Below are 24,960 nucleotides of genomic sequence, written 5' to 3'. Positions count from 1 at the left end.
GCCTCCGAGTGAATTTGACACGCTCAATACACACTTGACCATTCGAGAAACCGTGCGCTTGTTTTGTTTTTTGTTTCTTTTTGTGCTGGTTCCGCCTAGTGGCTTGAGCGTGTTTTGTGGAATAACACTCTTTCGGGACAGTTGTGGATGAATCTGTTCGTTCTTTGTGCTTATGCCTCTGGTTGGCTGGAGTTTGTTGTTGGGGAATATTTTTAAGGGACATTAGAATGATTATGTCATCTGCCGAACTCATAACAACTGGCTCACTGAACAACTGTTTGTCTGTCCGAGGAAACTGAACGGCTTTATATCAGCTGGAATTTGTTTTGTGGAGGAACACACCTTCAAGACAGTTCTGTGAATGAATCTACATGTTCTTTGTGTTTATTCTGCCTATTGGCTGGGGTCTGTTTTATAAAGTATTTTCTGTTATGTAATGTTGCCTTACAAAATTTGTGCAGAGGCACCGGGCTTGAATAATCTGACGGCAAAGTTGTCGTGGGGGCTCTCGTAGTGGACCTTTTGAGTATATAGGTATTGACGCCGGTTGGTGCTGTCGTGTGCGGGGTTAATGTGCACATTTTTTTTTATGTTTGTTTTGTTCAGGGGGAAGTTCGGGGTTTGATTGTTGCAATAATGTTGGAATGTGGTCTTTATAATCTTGTTTTTGACACACGATTTATTTTTTCTATTATATCAAAATGTCAAATGTTAGTATGAGTGGATTTTCTCTCTCCACGTGGAATGTGAATGGGTTGGGGCACCCCATAAAAAGGAAGGTTATTTCTTTTCTTAAACTTAAGAAATATGATATTGTGTTTCTTCAAGAAATGCATCTTTCCCCACAGGAAGCTGAAAAATTTGGGAAGATATGGGATGGACATTTTTTCTTTAGTGTTGGCTCAAGTATGAGTCATTAAACTGATAAGTAAACATCTACAATTCAAATTTCTCAAACAGATTAAAGATAAATTAGGAAGTCATTATTGTTTTAGCTGAAATTCAGGGGCAAAGGTTGATTTTGGCTAATATTTACGCACCTAACGCTGATGATCAGGGCTTTTTTATAGATCTTGAAGGGATGTTGCAAGCCGCTGGCACCCCTCATGATATAATATTGGGAGAAGACTTTAATCTTTTGATGGACTCAGACCTTGATCATAGTGAAGCAAAAGTGTGTAAGCCCCCTAGAGCAACACTGACGCTTCACAGGATGTGTAAAAATCTTGGTCTTGCAGATATTTGGAGACTTTTTAACCCATCTGGCAGAGACTATACATTTTTTTCATCAGTCCATAAGATTTATTCTAGAATATATATTTATATCTAAGTCCCTCATATCATCTGTTGTTGACTGCTCAATTGGAAAAATCTTAGTCTCAGATCACGCCCTGGTGAGTTTAGAGGTGATGCCACATATAGAGAAAAATAAATCATATAGTTGGTGCTTTAATGTACCCCTTTTACAAAATCCTGATTTCCAACAAATGTTAAAGGCTGAAATCAATGTTTATATGGAGACCAACTGGTCCTCAGTATCCTCTGTGGGCGTGGCTTGGGAGGAACTTAAGGTGGTTCTTAGGAGTCGGATCATACAGTATGCCTCTTTCATCAAAAAATCCAAGTTGGAAGGGAATATTAAAAGTGCAGTGGCTGAGCTGAAGCACATAATGTCATCTGATGGCCTCAGAGAATTGACAGGATTGAAATACAGATATAATACTATTTTGTTGCGGTAAGTGGAGTTTTGGTTATTCAGGGCAAGACGGTCATATTTTGAGTCGGGGGACAAAACAGGGAAGCTTTATATATATATAAAGCAGAGAGAGTCTTTTTCTACCATTCCCTCAGTGAAATCTGCTGGGGGTGAAATTTTTACCTCGGCCATTGATAATAATAATGCTTTTAAGGAATTCTATATTGATCTCTATAGTTCCACGTCTTCGTCTACTGATGAGGATATTAGAAACTTTGTGGAACCATTAGAACTTCCTAAATTGACGACTGAGCAAAAAAATTCTCTTGATTCTGAGATAACCTTGGAGGAGATTGATGAGGTAATTAAGGCCCTGCCTACTGGCAAGGCTCCAGGGCCAGATGGTTTTGCAGCTGAATTTTTTTTTGATCTTATGCTACAGAATTGGCCCCACTTTTGTTAGAAGTTTATACAGAATCATTAAAAAACAGAAAGCTTCCGCCAACCATGACACAAGCCCGGATCAGTCTGATCCTTAAAAAGGACAAAGATCCAAGCGAGTGTAAATGTTACTGTCCAATTTCCCTGATCCAGCTAGATGTAAAAATTTTGGCTAACCGGTTAAGTAAAGTTATGACATCTCTTATACATATAGATCAGGTGGGGTTTATTCGGGGCCGTAGCTATTCTGATAACATCAGGCGTTTCATCAATATCATGTGGTCAGTGGCGAATGATCAGACTCCAGTCGCTGCCATCACACTTGATGCCGAAAAGGCGTTTGATATGGTAGAATGGGATTATCTTTTTAAGATTTTGGAAATTAATGAGTTCAGGAGTACTTTTATTGGTTGGATTAAGTTACTTTATAGACACCCTGTAGCAGCGGTACAAACAAATGGATTAATCTCAGATTATTTTACTTTGAAAAGGGGCACTCGGCAGGGTTGCCCTCTTTCCCCATTATTGTTCTGTCTTGCCCTGGAACCATTAGCTGCCGCGATAAGAAAGGAGGATGATTTTCCAGGGGTGGTGGTGGGAGGTATGGCGCATAAGCTTTTGCTTTACGCTGATGATATTTTATTATTTGTCTCTGACCCTACTAGATCTGTGCCTTGCCTCCACAGAATTATTCATTCCTTTTCCAAGCTCTCAGGATACAAAGTCAATTGGTCTAAATCCGAAGCTTTAGCTCTGACAGCGTACTGTCCAGTGGGGCCTTCCAGCCGGGCGCCTTCCAGTGGCCCAAACAGGGCATTAAGTATTTGGGTATTTTATTCCCAGCAAATTTGTCTGATTTAGTTAGTTAATTTTGACCCTTTAATTAAAACATTTTCGAGCGAAGTGGACAGATGATTAAAAAAAAATAAAAATAAAAAAGGAATTTTACATTTATCGATGATTGGGAATGTTAATGTTATTAAAATGAACTGTTTTCCAAAATTCAACTACCTGCTACAATCTCTCCCTGTAGATGTTCCCCTCTCTTATTTCAAGTAATTTGATAACATAGCGAAGTCCTTCATTTGGAATGGTAAATGTCCCAGACTACATTTTAACAAGTTACATAGGCCGATTGACAAAGGTGGGCTAGGCCTACCCAAGATTTTGTTTTATTATTACGCGTTCGGTCTCAGATATTTGGCTCATTGGTCACTTCCACCTGAAAGAGCCCCTCCCTGGTTTTCTATTGAACAGGAAGTCCTTGCCCCTATTTCGCCATTGCAAAGCATTTCTATCAAACTAACCGGAGAAGTTAAGTCACACCCCGTTATCTCACATTTGCACATGATTTGGACATTTATTTAAATGTTGCCTCGAGCATATGGCTTAACCCAAAATTATGTATCAACAATTCCCGTCTGTTGGTCAGAGTGGATTGTGAGGGGGATTGCTACACTCGGCGACCTGTATGAGAGTGGAGTGTTGAGATCTTTTGAGAATTTGGGTCATCATTTTGGGATTCCCAGATCTCAGTTTTATAGGTATTTATAGCTGCGTCACATGCTCTATACTGTTTTTGGGAGTAGCACACACCCCCCTAAAATGGCAGATACTTTGGGAGAGGAGATTACTGCTTTTGGGAAAGGTCATGAGACATCAGTGTATTACTCACTGTTAATTCAGAGTTTGAGGGATGGAGTTTTAACTTCTATTAAGAGATTATGGGAGAAAGATTTGAACTTTGTATTGGAGGATGGAGTGTGGGCTAGGATTCTAAAAAAGGTCAAGTCTGTATCTAGAGATGCAAGGGTGCGCCTTATGCATTTTAATATTTTACAAAGAATTTATTGGACCCCCTCCAGATTATATAGGCTTGGTTTAAAGACACACCCACCTGCTGGCGATGCCAATCAGAAGTTGGAGACACAACCCATGTTTTTTGGGGATGTGTTAAGATCCAAGATTTTTGGTTAAAGGTTCAGAATTATTTGTGTGACATTCTGGGCACTCAAATTTTACTTTGCCCCAGACTTTGCATTTTGGGCGATGGGGAAGTTATAAATTCGGGGGAAAAATATATAAAAAATTAGGTTCTGACTGGCGTGATGATTGGCAGACAAATTATTTTAAGGGGTTGGAAGTCAGACGGAGCGCCACCATTTCCGGAGTGGTGTAAGGAGATGGGGAGGGTGGTAGATTTTGAGAAGATGATAGATGGAAGGCTGGGGCTGGAGGACTTATTTTTCAGGAAGTGGGGTAGGTATTTGGCGGTTTTGGAGGACTCTAGGGGAAGGGATGAGGAGGGAGACGTTTAGTCATGCTTATTATATATTTTTATTTATTTATTTTTTATTTTATTGTTTGTGTGTTTGTGTATTATTTTATGCGACCACAGGGTGTTCTTTGGGGTAGGGTGGGGTTGGTGTTTGGGGAGGGATATTAATGAGGGTTAAAAGTAAAATTTTGATTCGGTGTGTATATGTTGTGTTTTTCTCTGTTGTGTTTTTTTTTTTCTTTGAATCAATAAAAAACATTAATTACAAAAAACAAAACAAAAACTTTTGATCTGAAGTTGTATGCTTAAATGTTTGAAATTAGTTTTGTAGACAAAAATATAATTGTGCCAACATATTAATATATTTAATTACAAAACTAAAATTTTATAAAAACAAAAAAAAGAAAGTTTTTGAAATGGATGACTTGGACTGAATAATAAAGAAAAGCAGCCAGTAAGTGCCCAACATAGATGATAACTCCTTCAGTACTGTTTAAAAAGCATCCCAGGGTGATACCTCAAGAAGTTGGTTGAGAAAATGTCAAGAGTACATGTCTGCAAATTCTAGACAAAGGGTGACTACTTTGAAGATGCTAAAATATAACACAGTCTTGATTTATTTTGGATTTTTTTAGTCACAACCCAATTCCCATATTTCCATTTCTATTATTCCATAGTTGATGACTTTACTATTATTCTAAAATGTGAAAAAAAATAAATAAATAAATAAAGAATAAGTGACCCTAAACTTTTGAATGGTAGTGTATATGCCGCGTTTTCACTTATAACTTCATGAAAAATAAACGGAACATAAAATATCACATTTCATTATTTAGAGGAGGTGATTATATTTCAAACAAGCCCACACACAAGGTAATCGGATGCAAAGATCATTAGATAATCCACATGAAGCACAATGTTACATACGGTCACCAGGAGATGGCGCTAAGTAAATAACACAAACTCGATGCAGATTCACTGAGTCAAAAGCACTCATTACTAAAATCAAGTCTGCATGCAATGCAAACCTTTAGTCGTTGTTGTGTTTGCATGTGTAATTAGTCTTTATGTATAATTATTATGTTTTATTTGTTTGGAGAAGCTTTTGGACACATGGAGACATTGTGGAAGGTGATAGAGGAAAAAATATTGTTCCTAGTACTTGCTGCCATCTAGTGAAATGAATTTTGCAGGGAGACAGAGCAAATAGGACCAGAATTACATGCTTATGAAGTTAGAAAAAATATAGTCATCATAAGATTATAAGCATATACAACATAACCTATGAATGGTTGGAACATTTTCTTAAAATCTGAGGGGTTTTCTGTAAAATGAGACCAAGTGTGTATGGTGAGCTTTTAAATTTGTGTGTAAACAAATTGCAGGCAGCAGCCAAAAAATGTAAATTGGAGAGATTAAATATATCCTGTTTATCTGAACAGTATTCATACTAAAGCCCCAATATAGAATGTTACAAGTGAAATCAGTCATCAAAACATCTCAATGTAGTACTTTTGAAACCTAGCACAGAAACAGTGTGCACTGTTTGAATTGGGGGGGGGGATAGGTTTAATATGATCTGCTTCCAATAATAGCCTGATCAGATGGTGATTACCAATATGGTCACTGATATATTATGCATCTCTACTTAAAGTAACAATAAAACATCTAGATAATGTTATCTTCTCTCTGTAATGACAGAATCAAGGTGAAATGTAAAAAAAAAAAAAAAAAAAAAAAAAATTTCTTAAAAAGGAAAAAGGAATTCTTAAAAGTCACCTGTGTCATCATCAAACTCGGCTAACACACAGTCCATGCCGTCCTCACTGCTGACGGACCGCTCCTGTGCTCGCATGGGCAGGCTGGCCAGCCGCGCACCCAAGAACACAGGTTTAGAAGGCATCTTATAGATTTTGGCAAGCAGCTGGACAAATACAATAATTTGCAATAGCATTAGGACATGTCGAGATTTAAGATCATTCAAGAATTCAAAACCTGATTGGTGAGGCCCATACAGTGGGGTCTGAAAGTCCACAAGTGAAATACTATTATTTTTTACTAACATTTTTGTACTGTAAAACAAATTTGTTTATTTACAAATGATATTAATAATTTGAGTAAGAAGTTGAATCAAAAACTTTTACATGAATTTCAGAATGTATTTTGCTTCACTGACAGCCATGAGTCTATGTCTCTACTAGCTTCTTGCACCAAGATTGGGGAATATTTGCCCATTCTTCCTTGCAGAATTGTTCACGCTCAGTCAAGTTGCGGGGGTGATCAGCAATGGACTGCTCTCTTCACAAGTATTTGGTATGTCACTCTTTTGCTTTAATGGAAGCATGCATTTGAATTTGTGCAAAACCAGATGATAAATATTTCTTATTTATTTCACATCATAACTTTTCTGTGTGTCATGTTTCATGTGGTCTCTAACTTTTGGACCCCACTGTATATTGGAGAATAATCCTCTGAAGTAAACTTGAAGCCTACAAATAAATTACAACTAAATTATCAGGTCCTGCATTGGTTTCAAGCTCAATTCATGCAAATAAAAGAGAGTCATGTGTTGTCAATGTTAACTGACCAAAATGCACATTAAAACCCTTAGGTTCAGAAAGTGTGTTGTAAATAATTTCTGGACAGTTATCAGTTCATCTTGCAGACCTGTGAACATTTCCTCAGATAGTCCAGAGCAGGCAGACACAGATCTGTAGAGCTGAATCCACTCATATGAACACAGTCCCCAATCTCCTTATAGTCCACTTCACCTACAAATTATAACACAATTATAGTAAAGATAATATATAACAGAGACTGATAATCAGTTTGACCAATGTTAACAGCTGATATTAATCCAATTATTGGTTGTCTTATATTGGGTCTACCATTTGGTGGGTCTCTAAAGAATAGCACCCAACAATGGCATCACACCACTGTCAGTGTTGCCAGATCTTGAAAGAGAAACAAGCAATCTGGTCTAAAAAAACAAACAAAAAAACAAACAAAAAAATAAGCCCAAAATATGTAACTTCTCTCACCAAAGCAAGCAGAAATAAGCGACCCCAATAATTTTTTGGGGTATGGGGTCCAGTGTTTCCCACAGGATTTTGTGAGACAGTGGTGGGTGGACCTCGGACCCTCTAGGGGGTTCTGGGGGCATGCTCCCCCATAAGAACATTTTGTACATTTTAAAGTTAAATGCATCAATCTGGTGACCACTGAGGGCAAAATTAAGAGGCTAGATCTATGAAGAACTTTGTGCTCTTGTAAACAATTTTGTGCTCTAGTAGTATTTTAATCATAAACACATTGGTTGTATAGATATGAATGGTGATGACATGGCAAAAAAGTCACACCCACAAAGCATGGTAAATGAGATGGAGTTAAAACAGTAGCGTAACTTCAACTTGCTTAGTTAACATTACAAATAGCCTAACGTTACATGATGAGCCAACTTGCTCCTCAGATGCTGAAAATAGATATGTTGTCAGAGCCGCTGGTAATAACGTTAATGTTAGATAATTTGCTAACGTGAACTAGCAAGATGTCATGTTACATACGCTATACATTGTTTTCACGACAAGCAGCCGGATATGTCAGTCAACATAAGCGAAGAGACTGACAGCTAACGTCGTTACCTAACGTTAACGTTACATAACTTGGCTAACGCTAGATTAACATTAATTATCAATGATAACTTTTGAAGTATTGTTACCTGTTTGCTATCTGTTTGTGAAAATAAGTCCCACCAGGATTTTGTGGCACTTTTTCCTGGTTTTTGCGGCCCAAAATGGCTAAATTTGCTGCTGCTTTTCTCAAATTTTGCAATGCAATTTGCAGCATTTTTTAATTTTTGTCATATTGTCATATATAATGCATATATCTACTGTATATAATAGACATTTTTATATCAGTAAAAAACATTTATGAACATTTACTTTCAGCATACAATGCCATTTTCAGATTCGTAGCCTACTGTATTAATAGCACTTCAAATTCTTATCACATTTTATTACACAACTAATGGGGATTTTAAGTGAATGTTAGAGTCTTTGTATAAAGGCGGGTTTTGTGTCTCATTCTCATTATACAGTGTGAAGATTAAACGCGAGCTGTCTGCGGTCTGTGAAAGTTTAGAAGGATTATGATAGTGAACGCACAACGTGGAGGAGACAAGGTGGAGACACTTACTGTTACGATGGAGATGATACAATGGCAGCTGTGCATTTGGATCTGTTGTGACTGCAACAAGTATTTCAAGCATTTGTTTTGCCGCTGTCAAACATGAAGGAAAGCGATGGAATTCCCTCAGATTTACGCTTTTTTGCGGAAAATTTGCAGGAATTATATAAATGCGCAGATTGGTTGAATTTGCAAGAATCGCAAAATCCTAGAGGGACTGGATAATGATAAAATTGTGTTTGGACTAGTGGATAACTGCAGTGGATACTGTAACATTAATTAACGTTACTTACCTCAAACTAAACTCAGCAAAAAAGAAACGTCCCTTTATCAGGACACTGTATTTTAAAGATAATTTTGTAAAAATCCAAATAACTTTACAGATCTTTATTTTAAATGGTTTAAACAATGTTCATGCTAGTTCAATGAACCATAAACAATTAATGAACGTGTACCTGTGGAACGGTCGTTAAGACACTAACAGCTTACAGACGGTAGGCAATTAAGGTCACAGTTATAAAAACTTAGGACACTAAAGAGACCTTTCTACTGACTCTGAAAAACACCAAAAAAAAAAAAGATGCCCAGGGTCTCTGCTTATCTGCATGAACGTGCCTTAGGCATGCTGCATGGAGGCATGAGGACTGCAGATGTGGCCAGGGCAATAAATTGCAATGTCTGTACCGTGAGACACCTAAGACAGCGCTACAGGGAGACAGGAAGGACAGCTGATCGTCCTTGCAGTGGCAGACCACGTGTAACAACACCTGCACAGGATCAGTACATCTGAATATCACACCTGCAGGACAGGTACAGGATGGCAACAACAACTGCCTGAGTTACACCAGGAATGCACAATCCTTCATCAGTGCTCAGACTGTCCGCAATAGGCTGAGAGAGGCTGGACTGAGGGCTTGTAGGCCTGTTGTAAGGCAGGTCCTTACCAGACATCACCGGCAACATCATCACCTATGGGCACAAACCCACCTTCGCTGGAACAGACAGGACTGGCAAAAAGTGCTCTTCACTGACGAGTCGCGGTTTTGTCTCACCAGGGGTGATGGTCGGACTCACGTTTATCGTCGAAGGAATGTGCGTTACACCAAGGCCTGTACTCTGGAGCAGGATCGATTTGGAGGTGGAGGGTCCGTCGTGGTCTGGGGCAGTGTGTCATTGCAGGCAATCTCAACTGTGCGTTACAGGGAAGACATCCTCCTCCCTCATGTAGTACCCTTCCTGCAGGCTCATCCTGACATGACCCTCCAGCATGACAATGCCACCAGCCATACTGCTTGTTCTGTGCGTGATTTCCTGCAAGACAGGAGTGTCTGTGTTCTGCCATGGCCAGCGAAGAGCCCGGATCTCAATCCTATTGAGCACGTCTGGGACCTGTTGGAGCAGAGGGTGAGGGCTAGGGCCATTTCCTCCAGAAATGTCTGGGAACTTGCAAGTGCCTTGGTGGAAGAGTGGGGTAACATCTCACAGCAAGAGCTGGCAAATCTGGTGCAGTCCATGAGGAGGAGATGCACTGCAGTACTTAATGCAGCTGGTGGCCACACCAGATACTGACATTTACTTTTAATTTTGACCCCCCCTTTGTTCAGGGACACATTATTCAATTTCTGTTAGTCACATGTCTGTGAAACTTGTTCAGTTTATGTTGAGTCCTCAAAATGCCTTGGTGTCTCAGATGCAGCCAGGTGGTTCCAGTGTGTGTGTGTGTGTGTGTGTGTGTGTGTGTGTGTGTGAGCATGCGTGACTGACTGGGAGTGAGAGATGCTTTGCCGAAGCAACGGCGCAAAACACAAGGTTAGAGATCTTTTATGTTATTATGAGAAGTGTAAATATATTTTCGGTTCATTATGAAAGTCTAGGTAATTAATGGGAAACACTGGGGTCTCATGGTCTTAATCACTAATCCGCATAGCATTAGGTAGCCCATTTGGACTAAACGTCACATTTTGCAGGCAGATTATATTTGGTTAAATCTTGTTTTATACCCACAGAGTGCAGGAACATGTTCTTCTGTAGTTAATAAAGTCCTGAATCATAATTCACAGCTCATTGTGGCAGATCCTGATAATTTCACTTTCTGCCTTTTAACCTTAAACTGGAGCAGTTAGCTTATTAATGAAAAATGACTCACAAAAAAATGCAACAAAAAAAGTGTTGTTTAAATGTTTGGAATCTTAAAAATTTGGAAAATGTTTACACACTAAGCTGCAGCTATTTAAGGTTTGGTGGAGAATTTATCTCCATTTATATTAGTATTTACGGTAATTCTGATGAATCGCTGTAAAGACTATTTCATCATCTATGCATAGTGTTACATTTTGTTTGGGCTCATTTTAATTCAGGATCATCTTCTGAAACAGCTCAGGTTTACTGAAAATAAAGTTGAGTCTTGAAAATATAAGGGTGTCATTTTGATTATAGAAAATGGTTGTACTGTATTAAGCACTCTAAAACAAGGACTGACAACCATATTGAGGCCACTATGATTTATCAGCAATAAAGTCTAGTCATAAAAATGGAATTAACTATAAAATGAAGATTGTCATGGAATTTGACATACTTGGGATTACATGAATGAATACATAATTAATTAAATTATGATCCTGATATGTAATAGGCATGATAATAGGCTGCAATTTAATTAAATAAATATATAGTCCGCATGTGCTGTGAGCATCACGCGTAATCTATGTGCTTAGTTTCACTAAAAACAGAGCACTCATTAACCTTGAAGCACACAGCACATGCAGACCATATATTTATATAATTAAATTGCAGCCTTTTGTGCTTAAATAATCACATATAGCGAACAGCTTATCTGGAAAGAAGCTGTCGTCAAAAACATACAAACCGAAAGTGCTCCATTCAGTTTTCTGCCCAAATAAAAGCTCAATTTAACTAGACGTATGAAACTGAAGAAACTGCGACAGAAATAAATGACTACTGTATAGTAAAATGTGATATTCAACGTAATAATAACAACATTATATTTAAGCAAAAATCTCACAAGCAAGAATGCTGTTGTACTGAAAGTTTTAATCAATGCTTTCATTAATACTGTGATGCTCGGCTGTGAAGCACTGTATTTGATAAAAAAATTAAAATAACTCCAATTTTGTGTTTTGGATTGTGCTATAAGGATCTATATAGAAGCACTTCATCTGATCAAAATAATGCAATGGAATGTTGAAAAGTAATTGTTCTGTTTTCATTTGATTTCATAGTTCTATGAATTAATTATCTTTGTTTGTTTGTTTGTTTTGTTTTTTATAAAATGCAATTCAACTTTAAAACATGTAATTCCGAGAAAAAATACCATGGAAAACAGTTAAAAAAAAAAAAAATGCATTTGGAAAAAAATAAAACAGATTTCATAGGGCCTACATATTCTACTGCCAACGTAGCCTTTGAGACACACGTAAATAAATGTGGTTGTCAAATCCAAAAAATGACTGTGTGAACATAGCCTAATATTCTATTGTAATTTAAAGAAATTTAACAATTATCTTATCTGATTTAGCCTCAATTGAAGCAAAACATTTTTATTTATTTTTTTGAGTCATGAAACTCTACATGGCCCAAAGGTGAAAACCCTCAACATGTAACCTGTTAAACCAATTGGCTCACAGATTACATGTCCTTTGACATGTAATCTGTTAGCAATTAACTTGCATACTCTCTCTGTCTAACATTTTTTATTGCAGCGCATTAAAATAATTTTCTCTCTGAAACCCTCCTCAGCACCACTTGTCTAGACCTGCTTCAGATATATTGTCCAGGGGAGGACTGGACATCGGGAGCACCAGGCATTTTCCCGGTGGGCCACTGGAAAATGTAGGCTGGCCCGCTGCTGCGCAAGTACCGGCCTGTCCTACAAGCGATATAGGCGGCCGCCCCGAGCTCCAACATGCCCGCGTGGACCCCATTACAGAGCGAATATTCAATAAACTCTGTAAGATAAAGCCATTACCATGGTTTTTATTTTGAAATAATGTAATGTCTTTTATTTTGAAATTACTTACACATTGGAGCACATATCCGTGTGTGCGCATTAACTCTGTACCTCGCGTGGAACTAATTATTTGACATACAAATCACAATAATGGTGACAACAAAAAACAAAATATTAAGTATAAGATGAGCTCTGAATAATCACTTAATGACAAATAACTGCAAGTTACAACAAATACAATAACACCAGCCTAAAAAAAAAAATGGCAAACAGAAAAGCTATGAGCAGTACATAGTCATTTGCATAATTTATTCATACCGCAAAGCATTACTGGGAGCTGAAGTGCGGCTTGCTGAATAATGCTCATGCCTGATAAAAATGCAGAAAATAAGTCATGAAAAATACGACTTTGTGGCTATTTGTGTCTTTGAAGCTTACTTTGTTTAAAGGACAGCAGAAACAGCGTTTGTCAAAGCATTGGACTTTTAACTTTTTCTCAAGAATCATCTGGGGAAGGAATTAAAACACTGCTGATATAAAGATGAAACAAACTTAATATGAGCAATTAATCTGCAAAAATCTTTAAGAGGTATGTTTTTTTTGGGTTTTTTTTACATACATTTATATTTGTTTATATTTATATATGTACATATTCTGGCCAACTTTATTTTCATTTATTTATTTAGATTAGCATTTACCCATAGTTATGTGGGTAAATGACATGAAATTTTAAGCATTGTCTTGCTGTGTGAAACTTTCTTAATCTAACTATTTTAAACAACATTTTATGATCTTGTACAGCTATATATACATATATATTATATCATTATACTTGTTTTTGATGATACTTGATGTTTTCACAACCTCATATTAACTAAGACAATATTTTATTTGCACAAAAAAGTTCTTTAAAACCTTTGAAGAAAAGCTGACTTGTCACAGCACCTAAAATGCACACTTTCCCTTGTACTTTCATGTACATTTTAACCTAACATCTGTATGTTGGGAAAAAAGTTGTCGGACGTTATTTGTCGGAACTATAAAGTGCTTATTTTAGTGCTTTCTCTCAAAAATCCACTCATCACATTTACAGTGGTTTTATATGTTTTAAAAAAGAAATGTCTTTTTCAACACAAAAATGAGAAATTAAGCTGGAAAATGAAATCAATGAGCTGGTGTGTTATGGTGTGGAGTGTTGCGGGCCGGGTTTGGTGGGCTGCTCTGGGCCAGAAAGTCCAGGGACACTTTTTAGTCCCAGTCCACCCCTGTGTCTGTCTAATTGTGCAGCAGCAACATGTCTTAAATTGTTGATACATCATGTCTGTGTATGTTCTAGCAGTAGCAATTCTTCATACTTGCTCTGCAGAAGCAGCTGCAGCGTAGCAGATCTAATCCACCAAGACCAAACCAAGCAACTTGTCATTTCCATTATAATACCTTAAATTTAGTCCCGGGAGCTGTCAAGACTGAAATATATGGTTTATATAGCACATTATATAAGAGCAACTCACCTAAACCTTTGACAAACTTCATAAGGCACATGATGTAATCCGTCGCTGCATTGGCAAACACCTGAATGTTGTCTGTATTAATGAAGGCTTCAAAGACGTCAAACACAGGTGCCTGTGACTTCCCTGCATTGAGAAAGAAAAACAAACAGTAGAAAAAATTCAAAATTAAATTTACATTGAAACCACTGATGTAATATTTTAGAGTTTATTCATTCATTAACTCATTTCTTAAGTGCTTTTTAATTGTGTCTGTTTATTTATGGGGCAGTAGAGAGAAGACTGATCAGGAAATGTCAGGAGCAACAATAATTTAACAAGTATAAAATATTGCATATGAGATAAATATATTGGAGTTTCTTCAAACTTTAATAACTTTCATGTCCAAGGGGCATGCCTACATCAATTATTTTTTGTGCTTTTTAAATGCCTTTTATGTAAAGATTATACTGTTTTGGTTTTGTCCCAGACCCATATTTTCATGATAATCTAAACAAAGATTGCAATCAACTAACCATTTCAAAATTCAAGGTAAATATCACTTCTGAGCATAATATTTTTACTGAGTGTCATTTCATAAAATAAATTGTGAGTTACAGTTCACAGAAATAACAGCGCCCGAATTTAAAGAGACACCCAAATATTAAGAATATTGTAAACAGCCTACAGATAGGCTTATAAACTATATTACCTGGCAGAAATGTATTAATAATAATAATAATAATAAATGTAACTATTTAGTGGACATTGGTGTGTTTTATCATATTGCAGTTGTTGCGGTTCAGAAGTGTTAAGCACTTTGTGAAGCAGAGTGTCTTAAAGTGGCTTATTGTTTTAATATATGACATTACATTCAAATATTCAGAGTAAAACAGAATTTTTGCAAATAACTAACAATGATCAGGGTGAACTAAAACTGAACGTTGCACAGACCCATAGAATATTCTCCTATCAGGTAATCCTTCATGTCCGTCTTGCTGCCGTGCACAGTTCTGAGGGCACTGAACAACGGTCTCCAGCCAGACTGGATCTGAGCAGAACACATCTCCACCAGCTCACCAATAGAGGTGATCACCTTCATTACATGACAGACAGACACGGATGAGACACAGCAATTAAAGGCGATGTCCCACTAGCCGATTTTTAGATGTAAGCTTCATTCACATCTTTGAAAATCATGTGATCATGTCATAATATGATTTGATTTTACCTGATCTTGTACATCTTCATCGCAGAGCTCCAGCTGCATGATGTGCTCAAAGGGTCTAAAGAGAGCTTCGTTGAAGTGGAAGTGTGGAAGTTCTGCCCAGCTGCTCAGAACCTCCATCAGAACATCATGAATGAACGACACGGCCTTCTGGGATACATGACGCTCCTTGTGACAGGCAGCCTGTGAGGAGCAAGTGCTTTTGAATAATATATTTAAAATCATATAGACTCGCATCTTAATGTACATGGAGATGAGCTACCCATGCAAGTGATAGGCAAAGGTCAAAAAAAGCACACACACACACACACACACACACACACACAATAGATTGTCTATACACTAAATATCTGTAAGATTGCAGACAAAATGTTAAGTTTATTACATAATTTATTAAATGAATTCTTGACAAACACAGTTACCGATCAGCACAAAACCATCCAAACAGAGTGTAGAAGTTATGAAATCTATAGCCAACATTTGGGAAGGGATCACTTTGACAAGCTTTGCAATTTGAATCGTAATATGAGAAACATTGGATCATCTCATATTGATGCGCAGATCAGTCACTAGAGAGTGCCGCTAGCTCATGCTTCGCTAACTGAAGTGGTCAATGCAGTATGCAGACTGTTTAAAAATGCAGCATTTTGCCTTTGAAGTAATCATTAAAGGCCAGATTGCGATTTCAATCTTAATTTAATCGATAATTCTGCCTTGATGGGTATACCAGTGTCTTAGAATTCAAAGTCTGCATGTTTCAAAGCGTTTTGGATGGTTTTCCCACTGTAAGTGCCATTTTTACAACTGTCAGGCCAGTTTTTCCATGTGAAATTTACAAAAAATTAAAATTAAATATTACATGTTCTTAGAAGCACCAACCCTTATACATTCTGTAGCTATTTTTATTTCTGGATTGTGCATTTCAATTCACAGAGTTTATACAGATTGTGTGGTCTCCCAATGACCATTCTTACTACGTCTGTAACGCAAGTTCATTTCCTGATCAAAACGCTAAAAAAAAAAAACTTGAAGACTTGTCTAACATTTTCTATTATCTGGATTCCGTCTACATGGGTTTATGATTATACATACAAATGGTTCGATATACTGGCAGTGCGTACTTTATATTAAGCAAAATTTCCTGTTTTCACTGCAAATATCATGTCCGTAATGCTTGAATTTCCCCTCAACAACAGCGATTTTTTAACCTCTCCGCAACTGTGGCAATGGTTCAAACCCATTTATATTTAATAATTTATAAGCTTTTATTTCTCTGGATTAATTAAAATAAACCTGACTTACTTGAATGAAGTGCTGACGGTGAAAATCAGTTTTCAACTCTAAATTATGTGTATGACGCAACAGTGACTCTATCCGAGGGAAGGTTGAATGACACTCATTTGGATGAAAAGTGCTTGCAAAGTATGTAAAAAATGCATAGCTTATTGATAATTCACTTGGGACACATTTTTAGGTCAGAAAAAAACTGAATTCAGGATTAATCTGGAAAAATAACATCACTGCTACCTCCTGGGGGCCAAAATGCTCAGCCCCCTCACATGACCAGCCAAATACTACTTATCTCGATAACCCCCCATTAGACCCATTCACACATGCAACCAGGTAAATTACAGGAAAATCGTTGGGTAGCCTTTACTGCTAAATGTACTACATGTGCTGTTCACACATACCATCAATAAGGAAATTTATAGGTAATGATACAACTTTGCATTAAGAAAATTGCCAGAGCAAAATTTACAAGTATTTTCAAAAGGGTTGTGTTCACACGACCTCTAAACTGGAAACTGTAGGTAATTTTCTGGAAAAGGCTATATGTGTGAACATGTCTATTAGCAGACACTTTCACTTACAGAATAAATTAATCATGGCTAACTGCGAAGTGCATTTTTACAGCGGCATGGGTAACTGAAAACTAATGTTTTTGCATGATGCTAAATCCACACCGCTAGGTGTCACAAAAAGTTCAAAACGACTGCCATATTGTCCAGTGCAACATCAACAAAAAATAAGTGAGGGAACTTTTAAAGGTTTATCCCAATTGTATTTCTATCTATTGTATTAGGGTAATTACATGCCAACTCAACCCGATGATGATAATGAAGAGACAAATACAGTAGAGTTTCAGTTTTCAGTTCAGCTTTGCAAACGTGCATTTGTGAAATCCAAAAACTAGATACAGGTAATGCAGAAACTAAAGAGCCACATGTGTTACTTATTATAAATAAAAATGTATTTCAGACCTTTGTTTTTTGTTGGACAAGAAAAACTAGCTTCACACCACGTGACCCACATTTGGTTTTCGACCATCGAAAATTGGTAAAATGTAACAATTCAGAGATGGAGCCTCACTGAGAGCCCCATATCTTTGGGATTTACACATATAGGGCCTTAAAAATAAAGAAATAAAGGAGAGTTTGTAGTTTTCTAGTTCCTTTCTACATCCGTTGACCATTGGGTGCTCGGAGCTCCTTGGCTGAGCATTCCAGTTTCTCCCATTCATTTAAATAGAAGTGGTCCATCTCTGCTACTGTAAATAATCTCTGGTTATGGGGCCTGGGTAGCTCAGCGAGTATTGACGCTGACTACTACCCCTGGAGTTGCAAGTTCGAATCCAGGGTGTGCTGAGTGACTCCAGCCAGGTCTCCTAAGCAACCAAATTGGCCCGGTTGCTACAGAGGGTAGAGTCACATGGGGTAACCTCCTCGTGGTTTCGATTAGTGGTTCTCGCTCTCAGTGGGGTGCGTGGTAAATTGTGCGTGAATCGCGGAGAGTAGCATGAGCCTCAGCATGCTGCGAGTCTCCGCGGTGTCATGCACAACGAGCCACGTGATAAAATGTGCGGATTGACGTCTCAGAACCGGAGGCAACTGAGACTTGTCCTCCGCCACCCAGATTGAGGTGAGTAACCGCACCACCACGAGGACCTACTAAGTAGTGGGAATTGGGCATTCCAAAATTGGGGAGAAAAGGGGATAAAATAATAAAAAATAAAATAATCTCTGTTTATAGGCACTCCAACTGTGAGGTTTTTTTTTTGTGTGTGTTTTTTGGGATTGCATATAATCCAATAATGGGTGCTGAAGTCAACTGATTTTAGTGATAGACTGTACCAGGGTTCAAGGAATGCATGGGAAGGAGGAAGCTGGGACTGGCTTGACAAAACACAAACATTTATTCTCACTTAAACATAACATAAAACAACTCCACATGCTGCTTCCCCGCAGACACGTCGAACACACAAACACACAGCCGCGTGCATCTCTTTCTCTCTGTCTGCCACTGTCTCCTCTCCTTAAATATTCCCAACGCCCCTCACTGGAACGTGAGACTGGTGTGTCACACAAGTGGAACTTGTTCACCTTTTATCTTTCCAGCCTCGCTCTGCCCAGACGCTACTTGGCCCCATCCTACTCGCCGCATAGACCTATCTCTCCGTACAAATAAAATAATGATGCAAGCTTTCTAAGGTGACCAGTAGTTTTGCTCCAAAATAATAGGTAAAAACTGTCATTTGAACCCTCTCTAGAAAATACTGCATTTCATAATTAATTACGTTCATCTTTCCTCAGAAAATATATTAACAAAATTAAAATATTACAGGTTGAATTGACATGGAATAACACATTAGGCTATACCTTATATTCAGTACTGAGTGTGCCAAACACCATTTGTGTTTAAATGACCAGTTTAAACAGATCATTTTAAAAAAACCTATGACCTGTGAAGCAAAAGTAGTATGGAAAATTAGAAAAACAAAAAACAAAAGTACAAGGCAGTAGTTTGCAACATGATCACACGGGAAGTCTGGATGTTGTTTCCGAGAGTTCTGTTACCCTAGGATCGCCACATTATGCTGACTTGCATCTCCTATCAGACATTTTTGAGTGTGTTTACCTTCTCTTGCATCAGCAGTGTGGGAGAGCCAGGTTCGGATCCCAAGTTGAAACCAGGAAGTAATCGCGCTCGCATAATCAGTGACAAGCACAATTCAGAGGTTGCATTTTTCCGTCTAACATTAAATTTAGGTGTAGGGTTTGGGGGTAACTTTAATAAAATATGCATTCCTCTGCACTGAATTACATCCTGCACAGCTGAAAACAACTCGCTTCAAACTCGCTTTCTACTTCCAGAACCCTATTGTTGCACTCTTTTGGTAGCTTGGTATCGCTGCTCCTTGGCATCCCGTCAAACTTTTCTCAGTTCTGTCAGATGTCCACATTGCATCAGCAAAATGGACGCTGCCACACATATAATTGAAAATGACACTGTAAAATTGCTGTATGTGTAAATGTATTAGCCACATGAGGGCTGCTTTTTGATACCTCGACTAGGTGAGGAGCCACCACACTCCAGGCCCTCATCATGTGCAGCAGTGGTCTGCCCTTGTTCTTGGCGATGCGCAGCATGGCCTCACCCAGCCGGAAGAGATGCAGAGCGCTGCGTTTTTCCTGCGTGGACTTAGCCTCCCCTGTGATGATAACCCAATGAGGAGATAGGGAACAGGGTCTTGAACACTGTATGTCTTATGTCACATATGTCCTGTATATTTCTGAAATAAGTTTAAGTAATAGGCAGTCAAATGTTTTAATCTTTTTCAACAAATGGCCAGTGAAAAGAGGTGCTTAACCTTTACAAATTATTGCTTCTCCACCTCAAGAGATCGAACAAGATATTATACAAGATATTATAAGATTTTATATGATTTATTTTATGTGGGGTTTGTAATATTTTAGGATGTTTTATTATTTTGTAACAATAAACATCAAAATTAAATAAACAGAATTTATAAAATAAAGGGCTACAGACATTTTGTGTTATAGCTACTTTTCATGTTGTGCTAATTTTATCTTGGAAAAAAGTTAGAATATAGCTGAATACAGTTTAAAACCCTTATTTGTGTTATTTCATTATTTTCTAGCAACAAATGTTAAATAAACATAAAAATTAAATAAATAGAATCTATAAAATAAAGAGGTACCAACATTTTGTGTTTAAAACTAGAATCTTTTTTTTTTTGGATAAGTTTACTTAACATATCTAATAGTTTTTTATTTATTTATTTATTTATTTATTTATTTTACTTTAAAACTCTTATTAGTGTGATTTCATTATTTTATAGCAACAACTATTAAATAAACAATAATTAAAATAACATATTAACGAAACCCTAGGTTAAAGGTTCTAATAAAATAATAATAACAGTATTTTTTTAATCGTTTTGGTACTATTGTTGCAATTAAATTATCCATTTTCAAAACTTTTAGCACTTATATCCCAAATGATCAACAAAAATCCAGTTGTTGTAGTTTTTATTTTTATTTTTTTTTTTAACATTTCAGCATATTTTCAATTGACTAAGTACAAGACTCAAAATCAGACTGCCTTTTCACTACAACCAGTAAGTATTTAATCTAGACCAACTTTCATTTAAAGTAACTGGCTTTCATAATGCTGTTAACAAAACTTTTCATTTGTACCTGTTAATATTTCTGGCATTAAACATTAAATAAACATCCAAATTAAATAATCTATAAAATAAAGGGGTACCTACATTTTATGTGTTTAAAGCTAAAAACTTTTCATGCTGTGTTAATTTCATTTTGGATAAGTTTATTTAACATATATAATAGTTTTTTGAATACAGTTAAAAAAAAAAAAACTATTTGTGTTATTTCATTATTTTCTAGCAATAAACATAATTAAATAAACAATAATAAAATTAGGAGTTCTAAGGTTCTAATAAAATAATAACACTTTATAATAATAATTAACACGATTGCAGATTTAGCCTACATTAATCGATCTGTAGCAGCTTGTTAATTTTATGTTTTTCTAACACATCTAAATAGTTATTTAAAAAAAAAGAAAACATGACATTTTTGTCTTTATTGCTTAGAAAATAAAAAGCAATGGGACACCAATTAGTGGCAATACTCTTTCATACCTGGCATGGCTAAGGAATAGTCTCCGGTTTCTGTGACTGAATCAAAGAGTTGAGACTGAGAAGCTTTTCTGAGCTGATGCAGGAAGCCTACCAGACCCACCAGATTGAGTTTACTCACTGCATCCTCAAACAACCTGCAGGAAATATGTTAGAACATGCAGTTATACAAAGACACATTTTCATGTGATCTAATTGAGAGAAAAACGATGGCCTAATGGATACAATGGTGACACATGCCATATGCACTAATAAGAAATTAATAATGTTTTATTATTAAATGGAAAGTTCCAGTCCTGGATGCTGGTCAGTTCAGCATTTCAAAATTAGTGCCAGACCGATTTATCGGTCAGCCGATATTAGCCTTTCACAGATATATCGGTATCAGCGTATATGTTTTCCGATATGCGCAGATATGAAAACCTTTTTTTCAGAACATGTAATGCAGAAAACAATGTTTGGGGTGATATAGAATTGGTGTCATAATGTAGCTTGTCCAGCAGAGTGTGCTCCGACTCCACTGTTTACAGAGCTGAGCTGATGGTGGTTCTGCAGACAGGGCTGAGTTAAGCGGTGCAGAGTTAAGTGGTGTCTTCATGGTAAGCTGCTAACTAGTTTCTAAAATACACACTGGAAAGTTAATAAACAATGACCCCATCATTTTCCCTTTTCAATATAACTAATATAACATTAACCCTGTCCCTGACAACCATGTCACTCATGTTTATCACATCTGTTTGCTATGTTAGCCAGCTATAGGTTGTCGGTGCTGTCAGTAATGTAGCAGATTGAAAGGTAAACATCAGAGCACCTTTTTGCAGCTCAGTAGACAACTGTGTGGTGGTGGATTGTGTCTGTTGAGTGTTGATTTCACGCTACGTTGTAACCTAGTTGGTGAGACACAATGCTGGTCCATCTTTTACTCTCTGTGACAACAAGCTCATAGCTAACTAGCTAACAATGTAGCTACTTTCATCCCTTGTCAGCTGAGTGGATGCTAATGTGTAAACATGTATTCACCAAACTGTTTTGTTCAGGATTCACAGATTGGTACCCCCTTCAACCGAACAATTCCAGTCATTGCATTTATAAAAAGTAATATTTAAAAGTCTGGTTTTCCACCGTTGAAAGTTTCCCCTGAACTTGTATAGCAGAATACAGTGTAACACCGCTGCCGCGGTTTTTCTCTTGTCTCGGCAGGTGTAAATGCTTCTTGTTTTACAACTGCCAATAACTGACTGGCAGTATTAATATAGTCAGCATTTGACTGATACTAAACAGTTCTGATGTTTATTTAGCCATTTATTTTATTTGTATTTATTCTTTATTTTAATAGTCAGCAATTGACTGATATTAAACATACAGTACTGATGTTTATTTAGCTATTTATTCTTTCTTTATAAACAATTTAGTAACAGTTATGACATGAAACACCCATTCTCCCAGCTACTGTATCCTCCTGAGACTCCCACTTCTGACTTCTGTGTGCATTTTCCATTTAATTTTTTTTTTTTTTTCTAATGCAAATACTTTTCCTAAAAATGTATGTCCTCATATGTGGACAGCGGGACTAAGTTGTGAAATTTTAAGAAATACCAAGCTATAGAAAGACACATTTGTTTCATCAAATAGTTTATTATGTTTCCAGGAATGTTGGTTATTCATGTTTTTGAGACGTTACAGACATTACAGATGATTTTCTATAAAGTCGAATAAATAATTCTTATTCATTGCCAACCATGTTAAAATAAAATGCTGCATTATAAAACTCTGAATCTATGTACTGATTACCATTGTCCCATGTCTGTCAAACATATTGAGTGATCCAAACATCATCTGCAGCCTGAAACTGAACTTTTGGTCGGATTAGAGGAGTGAATGCACTTGGCTGAAAAGAAAAGCTATAGGATACTCTCTTGCTCCCTAATTAGTGAATGACTTAACCGCCAGTGTGCTGTCTGTTTGCACTGGTCTTATTTTCATCCTAACTCCATATAAAGCCACTGAAAGCAAAAATTTTCAGCTTTTGGATGAATACATTTATTCTCAATGTGAAAATGAACAGTAAATATAGGAATGTATTAACTAATAAATGAATAGCACCTTATTGTACAGTGTTAGCAAACTAAAATATAACAAAATGCAGTTGGAATTTATTCATTTAAATTATGCTTGGTAAGAGAGGTGACCAAGAACCTGATGATCACTCTGGTTGAGCTCCAGAGATCATGTGTGGAGATGGGAGAAACTTGCAGAAGGACAACCATCACTGCAACACTCCACCGATCTGGGCTTTATGGCAGAGTGGCCAGACGGAAGACTCTCCTCAGTGCATGAAAGCAAAAATGCACCTAAAGGACTCTCAGACTGTCAAAAACAAGACTTTCTGGTCTGATGAAACGAAGATGAAATGAAGATTGACTACAGACTGGGCCGAAGGTTCATCTTCCAACAGGACAATGACACTAAGCTCACAGCCAAGACAATGCAAGAGAGGCTCAGGGACAATTCTGTGAATGTCCTTGGGTGGCCCAGCCAGATCCCAGACATGAACCCAATCGAACATCTCTGGAGAGACCTGAAAATGGCTGTCCACTGACGGTCCCCATCCAACCTGACAGATTTTGAGAGGATCTGCTGAGAAGAATGGCAGAAAATCCCCAAATTCAGGTGTGCAAAGCTTGTCGCATCATACCCAAAAATATTTGAGGCTGTAATCGCTGCCAAAGGGGCTTCAACTAAGTACTGAGTTAAGGGTCTGAATACTTATGTCAATGTGATATTTCAGTTTTTTCTTTTTAATAAATTTGCAGAGTTAACAAAAATCTGTTTTTTGCTTTGTCATTATGGAGTATGGAGTGTAGACTGATGTGAAAAAAATTAAAGCATTTTAGCATAAGGCTGTAACATAAAATGAGAAAAAAAAATGAAGGGGTCTGAATATTTTCTGAATGTTCTGTAAATGTAAATGATTTAGTACAGTGGGTACTCTCTCTAGAAGTGGCTGTCCAGCCAAGATGACTCAAAGGGCACAGTGCAGCATGCTCAATGAGGTAAAAAAAAAAAAAGAACCCCAGAGTGACAGCTAAGGACTTAGAAGGAATCATTGGAACTGGTTAACATCTCTGTTCATGAGTCTACTATATGGAAAACATTAAACAGGCATTGTGTCCATGGCAGGATATCACGAAGGAAGCCACTGCTTTCCAACAAAAACATTTCTGCACACCTGAAGTATGCCAAAAACCACCTTAACACTCCACAATGCTCCTAAGAAAATGTTTTGTGGACTGATAAAACTAAGGTTGAATTGTCTGGGAAGAACACCACATACCAACATGAAAATATAATCCCAACAGTGAAGTACGGTGAGGGAGCATCATGATTCAAGGCTGCTTTGCAGCTTCAGGGCCTGGACCACTTGCCATCATCGAGGGAAAAATGAATTTGAAATGAAAAAATTTATCAAAATATCCTATAGTATAATTTCAGCATCCTAAGAATATGTTTGAGCTGAAGCAGTTCTGTAAGGAAGAATGGTCCAAAATTCCTTCTCTCCTTTATATTTTGCTCTATTATTTTGCCATTGATATGCTTCCATACAGGTGAGCCAGGTTGATTTACACAAGGAAATTTATATAAAATGTTCATGTAAGTGCATGGCAATTAGACATCTAATAGTATGACCTACATATAAATAGTGTTGGACAATTTTT

General features: G+C 37.2%; 1 protein-coding gene across 7 annotated transcripts in view; it reads right to left on the bottom strand.

The window, feature by feature from the left end:
- The window catches only part of LOC127411718 (brefeldin A-inhibited guanine nucleotide-exchange protein 3-like), a 154,935-nt gene that overhangs the window by 56,107 nt on the left and 73,868 nt on the right, over positions 1-24,960 (bottom strand). For all 7 annotated transcript variants that reach the window (XR_007892330.1, XM_051647414.1, XM_051647415.1 and 4 more), the window contains 7 exons: positions 21,248-21,381; positions 19,626-19,771; positions 15,286-15,465; positions 15,009-15,150; positions 14,079-14,201; positions 7,083-7,186; positions 6,195-6,339 (listed from right to left, as the gene is read on the bottom strand). Coding sequence is in view for 6 of the 7 variants with exons in the window: in XM_051647414.1 (XP_051503374.1) it covers positions 6,195-6,339; positions 7,083-7,186; positions 14,079-14,201; positions 15,009-15,150; positions 15,286-15,465; positions 19,626-19,771; positions 21,248-21,381 (974 nt within the window). In the remaining variant the exon portion in view is untranslated. The remainder of the gene's footprint in view (positions 1-6,194; positions 6,340-7,082; positions 7,187-14,078; positions 14,202-15,008; positions 15,151-15,285; positions 15,466-19,625; positions 19,772-21,247; positions 21,382-24,960) is intronic.

This window comes from Myxocyprinus asiaticus, chromosome 21 (genome assembly GCF_019703515.2).
Source record: "Myxocyprinus asiaticus isolate MX2 ecotype Aquarium Trade chromosome 21, UBuf_Myxa_2, whole genome shotgun sequence".
Taxonomy (NCBI): domain Eukaryota; kingdom Metazoa; phylum Chordata; class Actinopteri; order Cypriniformes; family Catostomidae; genus Myxocyprinus; species Myxocyprinus asiaticus.
The sequence above is the reverse complement of the archived record's forward strand: the minus strand, read 5'-3'. Positions and strand labels throughout refer to the sequence as shown.